The sequence below is a fragment of the Ochotona princeps genome, chromosome 4 (assembly GCF_030435755.1).
Source record: "Ochotona princeps isolate mOchPri1 chromosome 4, mOchPri1.hap1, whole genome shotgun sequence".
NCBI lineage: Eukaryota > Metazoa > Chordata > Mammalia > Lagomorpha > Ochotonidae > Ochotona > Ochotona princeps.
This window is the reverse complement of record NC_080835.1, coordinates 3,129,478-3,145,453: the sequence shown is the minus strand read 5'-3', so window position 1 is coordinate 3,145,453 and position 15,976 is coordinate 3,129,478. Positions and strand designations below refer to the sequence as shown.

At 52.2% G+C, this 15,976-nt stretch overlaps 1 protein-coding gene across 9 annotated transcripts in view; it reads left to right on the top strand.

The window, feature by feature from the left end:
- Positions 1-15,976, top strand: part of PPP6R3 (protein phosphatase 6 regulatory subunit 3) — a 93,627-nt gene that overhangs the window by 25,864 nt on the left and 51,787 nt on the right. For all 9 annotated transcript variants that reach the window (XM_058662708.1, XM_058662707.1, XM_004598230.2 and 6 more), the window contains exons 3-4: positions 10,858-11,090; positions 15,002-15,188. In XM_058662708.1, the coding sequence (XP_058518691.1) occupies positions 10,864-11,090; positions 15,002-15,188 (414 nt within the window). In that variant the 5' untranslated portion in view covers positions 10,858-10,863. The remainder of the gene's footprint in view (positions 1-10,857; positions 11,091-15,001; positions 15,189-15,976) is intronic.

Sequence of the window (15,976 nt, the reverse complement as noted above, 5' to 3'; positions counted from 1 at the left end):
TGAGCTATCAGCCTTGTGCCTTGAACCTGGGGCTTGTCTGGACGCCACGTCCCTCAGCTCGGTGGCCTGCTGGTGCTGCGGGCACCGTGAGCAGTGTGGCTGCCTCCTGCTTCTGTGCCTTGGCTGTGGTCTGTTCTTCGCAGGGTCCTTCCCTCCAGGCTCTTCCTTGTCAGGCCTTTCTGGATTGTTCCAGGCCTTTTGTGGTTATTGCTTGGTAAACTCTTGAGTATTTTGTTGAATTGTCTTTAGGAGTTTCTCTGTTGTCACTAGGTATTTCAGAAATGAGAGTGTTGGCTTCTGCTGTGTAGCTTTAAGGTCCTCACACAATAGGAATCACACACACACACACACACACACGTTGCAGAGAGGGGGCACAGGTCTTCCAGGCCCGGAGTTGTGCGTCAGTGGGTCAGAGCCGCTGCCTGTCACCCCGTGTCGCCCTGTTACGCATCGCCATCTCCAAAGATTATTGTTTCAAAATATGCAGTATAAACTTTTACATATTTGCCTTTTTAAAAATTGTATAAATTATTAAAATATTTTTGAAATATCTATTTTTATTGGAAAGTTAGATATAGAGAGAGCATGAAAGACAGAGGAAGACCTTCTGACCAATGATTCTCTCCCCAAGTGGCCGCAGAGGCTGGAGCTGAGGTGATCTGAAGCCAGGAGCCTGGAGCCTCTTCCAGGTCTCCCATGTGGATGTAAGGTCCCGAGGCTTTGGGCCATCCTTGACTGCTTTTCCAGGCCACAAGCAGAGAGCTGGATGGGAAGTGGGGCTGCCGGGATTAGAACCGGCACCCATATGGGATCCCGCTGCATGCAAGGTAAGGACTTTTGCCACTAGGCTGCTGTGCTGGGTCCTGAAGCTTACTTTTGACCTTTTTTTACTAGTGGTGTTTGTGTCTCTGTTCATGTTTCTCTGGTCCCTGCTTTCAAGTTCCTGCTGGGTTTGGTGAAGTGTGTTCCTGGCAGCTTCCTGGGAGCAGTGCGAGTGGATCTTTCAGGTCCGAGAGTGTCCGTTCTAGACTGCTGCTCTAGTGCTGAGAGCACCTGCACATTTCCCCTCAGCAGGAAAGTTAAGATACTTTTCCTCCCTTCCTCCCCCTCTCCCTTCCTTCCTTCCTACCTTTTTTAAAGATTTATTTTTATTGGACAAGAAAATCAAATTTGCAGAGAGAAGGAGATAAAGATCTTCCATGTGCCAGTTCACTTCCCGGATGGCAGCAGCTGTCGGAGTTGAGCTATCCGAAGCCAGGAGCTTCTTCCGGGTCTCCTACATAGCACTTGGGCCAACGTCCACTGCTTTCCTTGGTCATAAGCAGGGATCTGGGTAGAAAATGGAGCATCGCCCGTATGGGATCGCGGTACTTGCGAGGGGAGAATTAGCTGTTGAGCCATTGCCCTGGGCCTAAGAGACTTTCGTTATCCCTGTTCCCTGGGACTCTCCGCTGTGTAGTCTCGTTAGCCGAGCGGACGGTATGCATTCTTCAAAGCTCCCTTACCTGAATGTTGGCCTCCTACATATTGGCTGGTGTCTCCCTCGTCTGGCAGGTTTGGTCCTACCCAGTCTCCCTGGCCTGTAGCTGCTGAGCCGCGACCCATACAGCTGCCTGGCACTCATGTACTGTGGCCTTCCTCTGGGGGCGGAACTCCTCCTGCTGGGCTGTGCCAGGGCACCTGCCCTTGGCTGTGTCCTGGCCCGGGCCACAGCTCTGGGCTTCACAAGTTCCTGCATTGGCTGCTGGTCCCACTGGCTGCCTCACTGGGCTTCCCTTACCCTGGCTACTGTACTGATGGTTCTCTCAGCCCCGACCCCTCCTGCGTTCAGAGCTCTTGTCTATATCTGCCATGACGGGTCTTCCTGCCGCCCTAGGCGCCTCTCTAGATGCCGTGTGGCTGCGGTGTGCTCTGCCCAGTGCCGCTGTGGCTTGTCTGGTCCTCACTGGCACTGCTAGGCTACGGCGCAGCATCGCTTCAAGCGGAGCTGGTCCTCGGCCAAGGGCTGTGGCGGTGCTCTTCTTGCTCCTTGTGCCTGCCTCCGCCCATCTTGGACGGCTTCACCTTGTCAAGAGGGTTGGTTTTTTGGCTTTTTTTGCTGTTTTGTGATAGCAGAATGCTCAATATTGTTAAGTTTTCAGTCTTTTTTATCTTAATAATCTTTACATAGTTGATTAGGGCACAGAGGGTCAAGAGCTACAGGAAAGTGGGTTAGACAATTGTTTCCACATTCTCTTTTTTTTCCTGTATCTGGGGTCAGGGGAGAGACAAAGGGAGAAGCCCTCCCAACCTCCCACCCATCCCAGGTCCTTGATGTGGGGCATGCCCCGAGGGCCCTGCTCAAGTGGTTTTGATAGTTCAGCAGTTCTAAACTGCTGCCAGTCTCGCCATTCCAAGCATGACGAAATCTCCCCAGAATCAGTCAAGTGGTTTTTGACCGCTTGTCGTCTGACTTTGGCTGTCGCCCCTGCCTTTTCGTTTCCTATGCTTCCTCACCAGCCTGCTGCAGCCCTAGACATGCCCACTGAGGAGGCACTGGCTGAGCTGGTAAAGTGAGCCACGCGGTCTCTGTGCCTGAGCCTTCCTGTGAGCTGACCCACTGTTGTTCCTTTGTTGGCCAAGTGCACGCACAGCTGGCAGGGACAGGGTTGTATGCCTCATGGCTGCTGCTAGGGCTGCTTGCTCAGCGGCTGGCTCTGCCCTGCCGATCTGGTGGGGAGAGTGCTTGCCCTGGAAGTTGGTAGACCTGGTTTGTGTCCTAGTTCTGACTGGCATGTTTCTTAGCTATGGCTTTTGGGGGCTTTTCTGGCTTCTCACAGTCTTGGTGTGTTAACGTGTAGGTGATAACAGCTGAAGGGTTGGGTCAGAGCTAGAAGCGGGAAGCCCAGGGCCTGGCAGTTTCGTGTTTCAGTTGGGTCTGGCAGCATCCCCACAGCGGTGTTGTCTATGGTTTCTGAAGGGCAGGAAGGGGCTAGGGGCTGCTTTCCTGGGGGCTCCTGGCATGTGGGGTGTCACTGCTCCGTTCTCTGGGGGCAGTAAAGCATTGCCCAGTGACAGCACTGCCCCACTGAGTGGCCTCGCTGCTGGGCTAGTGGTTGAGGAAGCTGAGTCCTTAGTGGTCTGTGCAGCCTGACCGCAGTGTTCAAGGACAAGGGGCAGGTTCTGTAGCCGGGGCTGTTCTAACCCGTGTTTGCTGCCATTTGCCACTTCTGCCTTCTAATATTTAATTGTAAAATGAACTTAATAATTTGCTCATTCTTCGCTTGCAGCCTGCTGCTTCCTGATTGTTGCTGTTGTTGTTGATTTGGTTTTTTGCTTCCTGATTCTTTGAAAACCTCTCTGTATGCTCCAGGATTTTTGCTTGGTGAGCACAGACAGTTCTCGTTGCCTTCTGATCTGTGGTGGTCACGTGCTGAGGAAGGTGGCCACTGTCAGGTACTAGTGTGGAGTCCCCTTGTCCAGACCCCTCCTGCAGACAGGGGTCCTAGCCGCGGTCACCTGGGGTCACTCCTCTCCTTGCCGACATTCAGTCGGGAGGCTGGCTCAGAGGCTTCCGGTGGACAGCCCTCTTGACGTTGCCAGGGAGGACTTCCTGTTGGGCTCTGGCCTCTGTGATACCATCTTTTCTGTCATTTCATGCCCTTTCCCTGCAACAGGCCTGGCACACCACACAGAGAGCAGGACTTGGCAAAAACCTCGGCTCCTCTTGTGGCGTGCTAGTGGCGTGCCTGCTCCCAAGTGGCCCTCAGTCACATTAAAAAAAAAAAAAGTGTAAGTGAGCTGCATATCACCCATGGCTTGCATGAAATTGTAGAAAAATAGGCGCAGAAATCCATGTTCATGGATGTCTTCGGGCTGATAATTTGTGCAGGAACAGATTAATATTAGGGGTTGACGAAGGAAGGCCAGATTGTTCGTGGTTGGCAGTGGACATTCAAGGTTAAGGGGATATGGAATGCTGCTCCTGAACCGCCATCCAAGTCCCCCAGACACGTGGCTTTCTCAGAGCGACAGCAGGAGCTGGGTGAGCAGTAGGACAGCTGGGACGTGGACCCGTGCTCAGCCAGTAGGCTAGCACGGAAGGTGGTGCTCAGACCTCTGTGCCACATTGCTGCACCTGACATGTGGTTCACTGAAAAGATTTCTGGTTATATTTTTCACTGTATCTACTTTTCTGACTTCAAGTGGAGACACTTAGAACATCAGAAATCCGACCTCATGTTAAGTGTACCCGAGCTGATAACATGAGAAGATGGCCTTAGCAAGGACGTGAGGAAGCCTGGCGGCTTTCCCAGCGGTCTGTGATTGGAAGGCAAGGTGCGCCGACAGCACTGGTCGCGCTGGGGCGTCTCGGGATGGTTTTGCTCCTTCAGCTAAACCAGAACTCAGCCTGTTTGTGTCCTTAACTAGCAGTTTAGTTTGTGCTTGGAGTCTAGGATTATTTGAGTTCATCTTAAGCTTTAATATCAAGTATAGGGACACATTTAAACGGATGGAGAAACATTTAATGAGTATGAAGCAGAGAGGACACATTCCAGGAAATAGAAGAGGACAGAACAACAGCAGAGGGGCACCTGGAGACACAGGAAAGCAGCGGATACAACGGTGTCGTGTTGCAGTGATTGATACTCCAGCGGCATTCAGCTAACAGAGATCAGAACTCCGCCAGCAGCCGGAACTCCACCAGCAACCAGGTGGGAAGGGACTTTCACTGGGAGCTTGGGAGGTGAACCCAGACAAAGAACTGTCCCTCATACTGGTCCATTTGATTTGACCAGGAGCAGAGACAGAGCAGCAGATCCCAGACTGACATTGTGAGAACAGGGTGGATTTCACAGCCCAGTCAGCCCCCGAGAGCCGCATTGGGTGCCATTTTGCGTAAGGAGGAAAAGACAAGGGAAAGGACTAAGCATACCCTGAGCTGGGAGTGAACTCATTTCTGACTCAGTGAACTGCAGCAACGTGGCATTCTAGACAGGTCTGGGTAGCCCTCAGACCTCATGGCCAGCAGATCAAGAACTCTAGTAGTGGTAAGTCAGGCGCCATTTCTTACAGTGTGGCAAAAGCTTTAGGACTGCAGGGGACAACAGTGAACTGTGCATGTGCTGAGCTCGCGAGAACTCACTGAATTCCGTGGGTTGCACTGGTCCCACAGGGAAATAATACCGACTGTAGCATTGTACGGGTCAAAATAGGTCATGTGGCACCCAGACCTAACATCCAACAGGTTCCGACAAGACCAGCGCCACCAACAACCTCGCTATATAGGACACCTAGTGTCTGCCTAATCCTGGGATCTGCTCCAACTGGAAGTGGAAGAAAGGTTGCAGAGGCAATGGTGCAGCCTCAGCACGGTATCACAGGAGGTGGAGAGTGGTGAGCCAGGAGTTGGGGCCGTGGAGACCATGGTGGAAACCTAACATAAGAACCCAGACCTGGAACTCGCTGTAGGAAGTGGCACAAGTGGCTGCAAGCAAAGAGTTGTGTACCAACTGCAACAAGTAAAATCAAACTGTAGACTTGTGGATGACACAGCTTAGAAACCTGCCCCAAGGAGAAGACTCTGCTAACCAGAAGTACAATGACCAAGAGCAAAAGAGGAGACAAAAGCACAGTGAATATTACTGAAAACTTCCCTGCAAAGGAGCGAAGCCCTTTGCCAGCCTCACAGTTAACTGAGGAAGACATCGAGAAAATGGGGGACACAGAATTCAGAAAACTCACTTTAAAGCTTCTGATCAACAATGAGAAGCACATACAAGAGTTCAAAGGATTTAAGGCATATTTTACACAAGCAATAGCAGCAATAAAGCAAATCAAGGCTGATATATCAGAAGTTAAGAACACAGAGGAGCAAATTAAAAGCACAGTGGAGAGTCTCCAAAATAGAATGAAGCAAGCAGAAGAAAGAATCTCAGAATTGGAAGATATTTCCTGTCATCAGGGGGAAGCAAACAAAAAGCTGGAAGCAGAGCTGGATCAGGGCAAAAAAAGTATTCAAGAATTGAAAGACACTATTAAGAGGCCAAATATAAGTTATGGGAGTCCCAGAAGGTGCAGAAAGAGAAGCTGAGTTTGCAAATGTATTTAATGAAATAATAAAGGAAAATTTCCCTAATCTAGAGAAAGAATTGGGAAACAAGATCCAGGAGGGGCACAGAACTCCCAACGGGCCTGATCAAAAGCAATTTTCACCAACACACAAGATCATCAAGCATTCTTCAATTGAACATAAGGAAAAGATCCTTAAATGTGCACGCAAAAAGAATCAATTGACATATAAAGGAATGCTAATTCAATTCAGGAGATCTCTCACAGGAAACTCTACAGTCAAGAAGAGAATGGAGTGACATATTCCAGATTCTAAAAGAAAAAATTGTCGGCCTAGGATAACATATCCAGCAAAGCTTTCTTTTGTCTTTGAAATTGAAATAAAATTCTTGCACAGTAAAGTTACAAGAATTTGCCTCTTCCAAACCTGTCCTACAAATGATACTTCAAGATGTTCTCTTCACAGAGAAGAGGAATAGCACCCACCAAAACCAAAGGCAAATGGGAAGAACATCCCAGTGAAATGACAACACAAGACTAAACCAATGAACAACCCATTCCTAAAATGACAGGACCAAAGTACCACCCATACATATTAACCCTGAATGTAAATGGCTTAAGCTAAATCAAACATCATAGATTAGTAGACTGGATTAAAAACAAACAAACAAACATCTATTTGTTGTCTAGAAGAGACACAGTTCACCAGCAAAAATCAGCGGAAACTGTATCACATAGGTTTTGAGTTTTTGGGTTAGTTTCATCTCTTCAAAACACTTTCTTCTGATTAAATTCTTCAGTGACTCATAGATTATACAGTAGCATCATTTTCTGCAAGAAAGTTCTTGATTTTCATTTCTTCAGCTACACGTTAGTCATTTAGTAGCATATTATTTAACTTCATGGTGGTAATTCCTTTTTTCTTCCTGATGTTGATTTTGTTTTTCTTTTGTGGCTTTTCATTTAAGGGGATGTATAGTAACTGTGTAATGGAGACTGTCATATCTAATAACGTGTTATTTAACTTTATAGCATTGTAAATTTCTATTTTTCTTTCTAGTGTTGATTTTGTGTTATGACTTTTCATTTGAGGGGATGTACAGTAGCTGTGAAATGGAGACTAACATATCCAGATGTGAGGATACAATGTAGTATGCATTTCTACTTCCAGACAAAGATGGACTTACAATGAAAGTGTTTACTACATCTTGACAGTGGGATGCTGGACTCTGCCATTGTCCATGCCTGCAGCGATGGACATATGACTGTGTACGAAGAACTAAACTTTAGTAATGATATAGAGGGAACTAGGCAGGGGGGGTGATTGGGGCTGGGCTAAGGGAAATACCAGGAACTTATGGAACTGTATCATAAAATAATAAACAATAAAAATAATAAAAAGAAAAAATATCAAGTATAGGGAAGTGTGGTTAAAACCACACTTTTGAAAAGAATTTGTGGTCTGAATTTGTGGGTTACTGAGCCCATGTTATTTCTACTGAGGCCTTGTAGATGCCACTGGCAGTTGACCTTGAGCCCTGACCGGGAGTGTAGGACTGGAAACAGCACTGCTCTGCCTTTGGAGTTTTTTGGGGTTGGGGTTTTGCTTTTCTTTCCCTCCCCCCCCCGCAGTTTATATTGGGTTAAGCTGATATGATTAAGCTTTTTTTGTTTGACATTTCTCATAAATCTGAAGCCCCAGAGCAGTTATGTCTTAGGGTTCTCTCTGCCTTGCCCATTGCCTTGGGCATCTTTGCACTTACTGCCTGGATCACAGGTGGGAAGTAGGCTACCCAGTTGCTGCCCTAGCCACATGTCCCCTTCACCTTCTTCTGGTGTGGAGACGTCACAGACCGCAGCCATGTGGCAGCACACACAGAAAACAGTGCTGTGTGTCACCCTGCAAGCCCCTGCTTTGTGCCCTGTCATGATGGCCTTGGGGCGTGTCTGGGCTGTTCCTGCGGATGGATGAGGGAGCGCAGCAGCCTGTCCGCGGGAAGAGCGCCTGAGGATCATCAGTTGCAGAGGGACTGCATCTGCTTGTTCACTCCTTAGCTGGCCACAGGGACCAGGGCTGCGTCCGGTTAGCAGCTTCGCCCAGCTCTCCCACAAGGGTGGCAGTACCCAAACACCTGGGCCATCTTCTCCGTTGCCCAGGCTATGACTTTGCTGGCGGGGCTGGATGGGAAGCAGGTGCACGGGTGGAACAGGAGTCAGCACCTATTTCAGATCCCAGCATTGCAGGGGGCAGTCTACTTGCTGTACCATGGCAGCAACTCCAGGGATACTTCCAGTGCCCTTTATGTCGCTCTTTTTTTTAAAGATTTATCTATTTTTATTACAAAGTCAGATATACAGAGAGGAGGAGAGACAGAGAGGAAGATCTTCCGTCCGATGGCTCACTCCCCAAGTGAGCGCAACGGCCGGTGCTGCGCCATTCCGAAGCCGGGAACTTGGAACTTCCTGCAGGTCTCCCACACGGGTGCAGGGTCCCAAGGCTTTGGGCCGTCCTCTCCTGCTTTCCCAGGCCACAGGCAGGGAGCTGGACGGGAAACAGAGCTGCTGGGATTAGAACCGGCGCCCATATGGGATTGCGGTGCGCTCAGTGCGAGGACTTTAGCCGCTAGGCCACGGCGCCGGGTCCCGATACCCTTTACATCCCATAATGTTCTTTGTGTTCCGGAGAAACTTTCCAAAGCTCCCTCCAGACTTGGCATGGATCTGTGACCGTAGTCACGTTAGTGACCTGGCGTCTCCCACCCGCATGTGGAGTGAATACGTCGTTGCAGACCCTCGCCTGCCAAGGCCTCCACGTGTATCCTTGGTCCATCAGTGCGACTGGCAGTGCAGGGAAATGCTGGTTTCTTTTGTTTTTTACAGGTTCACAGTATGTTCACATTGGGGTGTGTCCATATGGGGCCTGATATGGATAGATTTTTGCTTAAAATAATGTGTGCTTAACCCAGAGTTCATACAGGCTGAACTGGGGTGTGCCAGGACTTGGGGGACAGACCATAGCAGGCTGGGCCACAGCACCTGTGGGGAACTTGGGCTGAGCTGAGCCACAGCACCTAGGGGTGCACACGAGAGCTAGGCCACAGCACACACATGCATGCATAAAAGCTGGGCCTGGGAGCAGGCCTGGTAAGGGTGTCGGTGTGTTCCCTGGCTTGGCAGCATCACCTCCCAGTGTGTGTGAAGACTGGGCCTGTGTCAGGTTCTGCTGGGCTGGGGTGGAGCTGACCGGGCAGCTCATCCAGTGCTGTGTATGTCGGCTGTTGCAGGGAACACACGGAGCCTGGTGATGCACTAGCTGTTGCACACAGGAGGCAAGCCTGAGGTCACCAAGGTGAGGTTTCTTGGGAGCTCCCCAACTAGACCGCTGGGCTCCAGCTCCGGTCCTCAGGAGCAAGCCTTGTGGTCTGACCTTGGAGTTCAAGGCTCTGGCCTGGCCTCCTCAGTTACTGATTATCCTGCCATGGAGAACATACCCAGACGCTCTGACCTGGCGCAGTGATGCCACAGTGTCAGAACCATCAGGACCACTTCAGCAGCACCCTTGGGCCCACTTCGGGGTCTGTACGGCGACATCAGGTGATTTTCTTCACCCCTAGGAGCTGATGTAGCTTGACAGCAAGGAATGGCCCCTCACCATCCTCCCCTTTGTAGACACAGCAGGGAGGGAAAATAAAACTGAGACGTCTATGTCCTTCCCGTGCCTCCACACCTCAGCCCTCCCTACCCAATCAGAGGCCTGCTGGGTAGGCATGCATCCCTCAACTAAATGTCTACACATTTACGGCTTCCTTCCTTGGTCATGCGAGCCTGCTTGGATCAGACACGGTGAGGGTCCCGCTGGACAGGGCTGCTGGGGGAGGCCCTGTACCAGACCTCTGGCTCTGCACTGGAGCAGCGGATGTTTGTGACAAATAGAGCTGACGTCTGAGTGATTTGCTTGATGCTGTCCAGTGTCACTGCTGGTCACAAGTGACCTTTGAGATGGTCCTTCAGTGGCCTGTTTAAGACCCCAGTCCGTGTTCCGCCTGGCACAAGTGAGTGTGCCCCTTCCATTTGAAGAGAGAAAGCTTCAAGCCCCCTTTGTTCACGAAATGTGGGGGTGAAGTGGAAGAATGTAAGGGTGTGTGTGACACAGAATAGCATGGCTCTTAACCATATTCAGAAACTAATGCATGGTGGTTCTTCTGTGTGCTCAAGAGTCTCTGAGACTTGCTGCTTGCCCCACTGCTTCAAGCTGAGCATGTTGGTTGTGTTGAGAATGGACTGCTTTCTGGGCTTGCCACAGTAGCCTAGTGGCTAAAGTCCTCACCTTACACGCTCCAGGATCCCGTATGGGCGCCGGTTCCAATCCCAGCAGTCCCGCTTCCCATCCAGCTCCCCGCTTGTGGCCTGGAAAACCAGTCGAGGACGGCCCAAGGCCTTGAGACCCTGCACCTGCGTGGGAGATCGGGAAACAGCTCCTGGCTCCTGGCTTCAGATGGGCACAGCTGCGGCTGCTGTGGCCACTTGGAGAGCGAATCATTGGACAGAAGGTCTTCCTCTCTGTCTTTTGTGCTTTCTCTGTATTTGACTTTTTAATACAAATAAATAAATCTTTCAAAATAAAGTGGACTTTCTTCCTTGCCAAACTGCAAAACCATATTTTTATTAATAAAAGTTTTCTTTTTCTGAGAGGGTAAGTATTCTGCCAACATTGCTCGTTGTGAAAGGATCAGACTGAGATTTCCTTTGGATTAGTAAAAACATGTGAAGTTGAAATTTATGAACTATTCTCTGTGTTTTGTTTAGACCAGCATGTTTTGGAAATTTGATCTTCACTCATCATCCCACATAGACACACTTCTAGAAAGAGAAGATGTCACGCTGAAGGAGTTGATGGATGAGGAAGATGTCTTACAGGAGTGCAAGGCTCAGAACCGCAAGCTGATAGAGTTCCTGCTCAAGGCAGAATGTCTCCAGGAGTTAGTCTCATTCATTATAGAAGAACCACCTCAGGACATGGATGAAAAGATCAGATACAAGTAAGCGAGTCCAGCCTCTTGGGTCAGGTGGGGAGAATAGGACGATCCTTGTGCACAGGGATTGCTTCGTGCGGCTGTCGCCATTGACAAGCTCAGCACATCCCAGGGGTTTCCAGGGGAGCGTCCTGACGGTTCTGTGGAATGGCAGTGTGTTTTATAAACAGTGGTCAGGTTTCTTAAAATAGTAAGGTGGGTCAAGTAAGCATTTGCCTGACTTTGCAAATAGGAGCCTGGAGATGATGTGTCTGCCCCAGGTTGCCCTGCAGACCGCTGCGAGGGGCCGTGCTGGGAGCAGGCGAGCCAGAGCTCCTGCACCCTGGAAAGCAGGCCGTGGGCCAGGGGGCACAGTAATGTGGCCAAGTCAAGGCATAGAGTGCCCTGGGTACCTGTACCACAGTTCAATCTGCCCAGAAGCAGGCTGGTGGCACAGTGAGGCTGCGTGTGGATGCGTCAGTTTATTTATAACTTTTCGGAAGTAGACAGCCCACTTCCTTCCACTGGTCGCTCCTCACATGTCTGCATTGGCTGCAGCGCAAGCTTGGAGTGCGTACTCAGCTCAGGTGTGCTACATGGGCAGCAGGTGTCCCGCTGCTCGAACCGTCACTCCTGCCTCCCAGGGATCCGCACTGGCAGCAGGCAGGTGTTGGGAGCTGGCAGCAGGGCTCAGCCCCTGGCCTTCTGGGGGTCCCCAGCAGCTTCACCACAGAGCCCCCCACGCATGCACTTGCAGTCCTGTGTGGGGAGCTGACACTGGAGGCTTCTTGTAAGGACTCGGTGTGCTTGTGAAATGTCGGGTTGAGTTTCCTGTGTTTCCCTCTGTTCGGTGTCCGGCCCTGTCCTCCCCGCTCCCAGCCAACCCTGCAGCTGCAGGAAGGAAAAGCCAACCTGGTGGACTTGGAAGGAGTCAGAAGGCTTCAGCAGTGTCTCCTGGCCCCGTCTCTGTCCTCTTCTCAGACAGCTTTCCGTTTTGTCTTGAGACTCATGCTGTCGGGGAAGGGTTCACCCTCGTCAAGGGGGCCGTGTAGGTCTCCGCTGTTCGCTGCGATTGACAGCTTGTCTGCTCTCCCACCCTCCACAAGACAGAGCAGCAGGCCAGCCCGGGGTGGGTGCTGCCAGGTGGGGAGATGGGCTGGACAGGCTCGAGCATGATTTTGTCTTAGGGCAGCTGGACCAGTGAACTCTGAGAGCGTGTTGGCTGGCGTGCTGAGTGAGACCAGTGAGTTCGGGGAAGAACAGGCACTTGGCGGAAGTGCTTGCGTCCCGCATGCCGGTGTGACTCAGACCGGGATCTGAAGCCTGGCAGTCCAGCAGTTAGATGTTGTGACAGCAGGTACCTCCGGACTCAAGACCTGCTGCCCTGTGCCATGGGGGGCCAGGGCTTGGGCTGGGCAGAGCTTGGCCGGGCCTGCAGGGCCTGCATCCCCGGCTGAGCTGGGTGGCAGCGTTCAAGAGACAGCCCAGTGGCAGCTTCAGCATCAAGGGCAGCTCAGCATTATGACAGATGGAGTCACCTGAGAAAGCGGAGGTGCGCCAGAATACACAGAAGACCCAGAGGTTTTCAGAGAAAGTCTTTGGGGGAAGTACACAAGGGCAGATGGAAGGGAGTTCAGGAGAGGCCTCGTTGAGAAGGTGCTGCTCTGCTCAGAGCCATGTGCCGTGTGGGTACTTGGCAAGAATCTCCAGGCCGTGGGGACAGTATATGCGGAAGTTCTGGTGTCCCCAGGGATAACGGAGAGTGAGTGGGAGGAGCAAGAAGAGGTTGAGAGCTGGCCAGAGTGGTCTTGGAGACCGCGCGTGGGCTGGGCGTGCCCAGGCGCGGGGAGCGTGCAGCAAACCCACGTTGTGAGTGGTGAGGTGACTTTGTCTTCCAGGGTCCCTCTGTGCTCTCTGGGGTGTGGCTGGACATGTTGTGGGGGCGCCAGGAAGCTGCTGTGTTCAGGCTTCAGGTCACTGCTCACAAGGAATCCCGGAGTCTCTGACATGGAGATCATAGGCCCCTGGGGAGCAGGCTCCCTGGACAAAATGGACACTTGGCTGGAATGCCTTGGAGGTCTCGCTGGAGAGTCCTTCCCTGTCCTAGGGATGGAAGGAGGAGATGGCAGCTCGAGTCAGGGCAAGTAAGGGAGCTCCCTGTGTTGGTCCAGTACGGCAGGCCTGAGTTCTCTGCACATCATTTATGCGGCTCGAGGACCAGAGTGGTGTGCTTGGAGCATGCAGTGGGTGCTGGCCCTTGGCATGGCTGCAGAGAGCAGCTGTGGGTACCTGGGGGACTTGTTGAAGTTGGGAGAGGGAGGAAGTGGCTCCAGCCGCTCTTGCCCGGAACCCAGGCTTTTGTGTCGCACTGAGAGCCCAGCCTGCTGCTTGTTGGTCAGGTGCACATGGCACTTGGTTTACGGCAGGATTTGAATCTGTTTTTTATTATTCCCTACTTGCCAGCAATTTTCAAATTGGGGCATTTGAGGCAGTGTGCCCAACCCAACCCCACCCCCCAGCCTCCCAACATTTTTAAAACTACAGAAAAGGGGAGGGGCTGTGCTTCCCCCGCACCTGCTTTCTCCCAGGCTGTGTCTTGATGTTAGGGACTGCGATGCTGACCCAGGGAGGTGAAGGCGTTGCTCGGGGTTGCACAGCAGCTGAGGCAGGGTTTGAACCTGGGCCCTGTGACAGTCCCATGTGAATGTTGCGGCCTCATCAAGCCTGTGTGTGTGTCATAAAGGGCGAGAGGCTGAGACGTGCACCACTGAAGGGCAGCTGGATGGCACCGTGCCCTTCGTGCCCACCCCTCTGCCAGGTCTTGTTGGCCTTCTGCCGACAGTTTCCTTCGGGAGCACTGTTGTCCTAGTCTTGCGCTCGCCATAGATCCCTTCAGGCGCAGTGCTCTCTGTCGCTTGGAACCACTTGCCTGCCTCTAGGCGTGTCACACATGCTGGCTGCCCTCGCTCACATCTGTCTCTTATCATGTTCTGTCACCTCCTGTCCGGGGCTCAGTGCTCCCGATGACCAGTGAGGTTATGGCTCCTGGCTCGCTCACAGGAACAGAGAATCGAAGCCTCACGTCAGGCCCTGTGTCCCCTGGGTGGCCCTGGGGTTCCTGTCAGGTCAGGCCCTGTGTCCCCTGGGTGGCCCTGGGGTTCCTGTCAGGTCAGGCCCTGTGTCCTCTGGGTGGCCCTGGGGTTCCTGTCTTTAGTTGGCGGCAGGTGAGGAGTGGTTCCTGGTGAAGGGCGTGGAGAAGGACCTGCTGCCTGTTGCTCAGGAGTGAGTTGGTCCACACAGTGGGCCTGCTGGGCACCGGGCAGGGGCTGTCCACACAGTGGGCCTGCTGGTCGCCGGGCAGGGGCTGTCCACACAGTGGGCCTGCTGGGCACCGGGCAGGGGCTGTCCTCTTCAGGCCTGTGTCCTGCACGGGCTGGCCCGGGGCCAATCTTGTGTGCCCCTGACTTCCTGGGAGGCTGTGTGGAGGGCACACTCTTCGCCTACAGCTTCCCACCGGAGTAGCTTAGCCCGCTTCCCCCCTTTATAACATGTTAGGTTATTTATGTTCTCGAGATGAAATGTAAACAAACATGAAGAAGCCCCTGCAGCAACCCTGTGGTTCCATTTACGGCCCATCTGAAAAGAGGGCCTGCTCCAGGGCCTGCTAGGGCAGAGTGCTGGCACCCTGGTGTCCCCATGGTTGTTCTGCTGTCCAGGGCCTTGGCCTAGGCTTAGGGAAAATGTGTTCTGACCGGAGCCTGGCTTTAGAAACACATTCTTAGACCAAGTAGAAAGTTCATTTCAATCTAGAGGTTGAACAAAGTAGCTATGTGACTTTCTCAATCCCGGTGGATGGTTCTCATGAAGACGACCCGATTGTGTTGCTCTGTGTCATGACTGTCACTGTCGATGATGACGCAAATATCCTGTTCTTGCAGGTATCCAAATCTGTCTTGTGAGTTGCTCACTTCCGATGTCTCCCAGATGAATGATAGACTGGGAGAAGATGAATCCTTGCTAGTGAAATTATATAGCTTCCTCCTAAACGATCCCCCCCTCAACCCACTACTTGCCAGCTTCTTCAGCAAGGTGCTAAGTATTCTTATCAGCCGAAAACCAGAACAGGTAAATATTGCTTTCCCAAAGGTAAGTACTAGGGCTGGTGTTGCCATAGTGCTCGGAGTTTGCTTGAAGGTCAGGTTCCGTGAGAACACAGCTCCCACTTGGAACAGAGTGCCCGTGGATGTGACCCACGAGTGTGTGTCACGTAGGGCCTCAAGTCTCACGGGCCTTGCCAGCACACTGGAGGGAGAGGGAGAATCCTGCGCCTAGTCCCCCTGCCCAGTCCTGTTGTTGAAGCGAGGGCTGTAACCCAGACTCCAGGTTCTGCGCCTGTGGCCGCAGGGCTGCCTCGTCATTCCCCTCCTGATGGCGCAGCTGAAGCATTGACCTGAAAGCTTTCCCAGAGGGCAGGTTCTGACTGCTGGGCCGCGTCCTCCGCCCAGCTCCGCTCCTTCCTCCTCACTTTCACCTGGCTTTGGTTTGTGAGTTCAGGCGCTCACAGGGAATCCTGGGCGCGCTGCTGGCATGCTCCTGTGCCCACAGTGTTTCTGGCCTGCGAAACTTACTGGAAATGCAAGCTTTGAAGTCCCTCCCAGACCTACTGAGTCACACACTGGCCGTGGGCCCCAGCAGTCTGGGTTTTTTTATTTAGCGACTCTTCAGCTGACTCAGATGTGTGCTAAAACTTGAGGACTGCTGTACTGGTGGGTATGGGTGTGAGAAAGGATCCGCTTACAGGAGGTCAGGGGCTGTTTATGGAAGTGGGCACACAGGGAGCTGCTCTGGGCAGAGTCCCCCAGCCACCCAGGCAGGGCCCTGGTGCTTTGGGTGACACTGGTCGAACCAGTTGG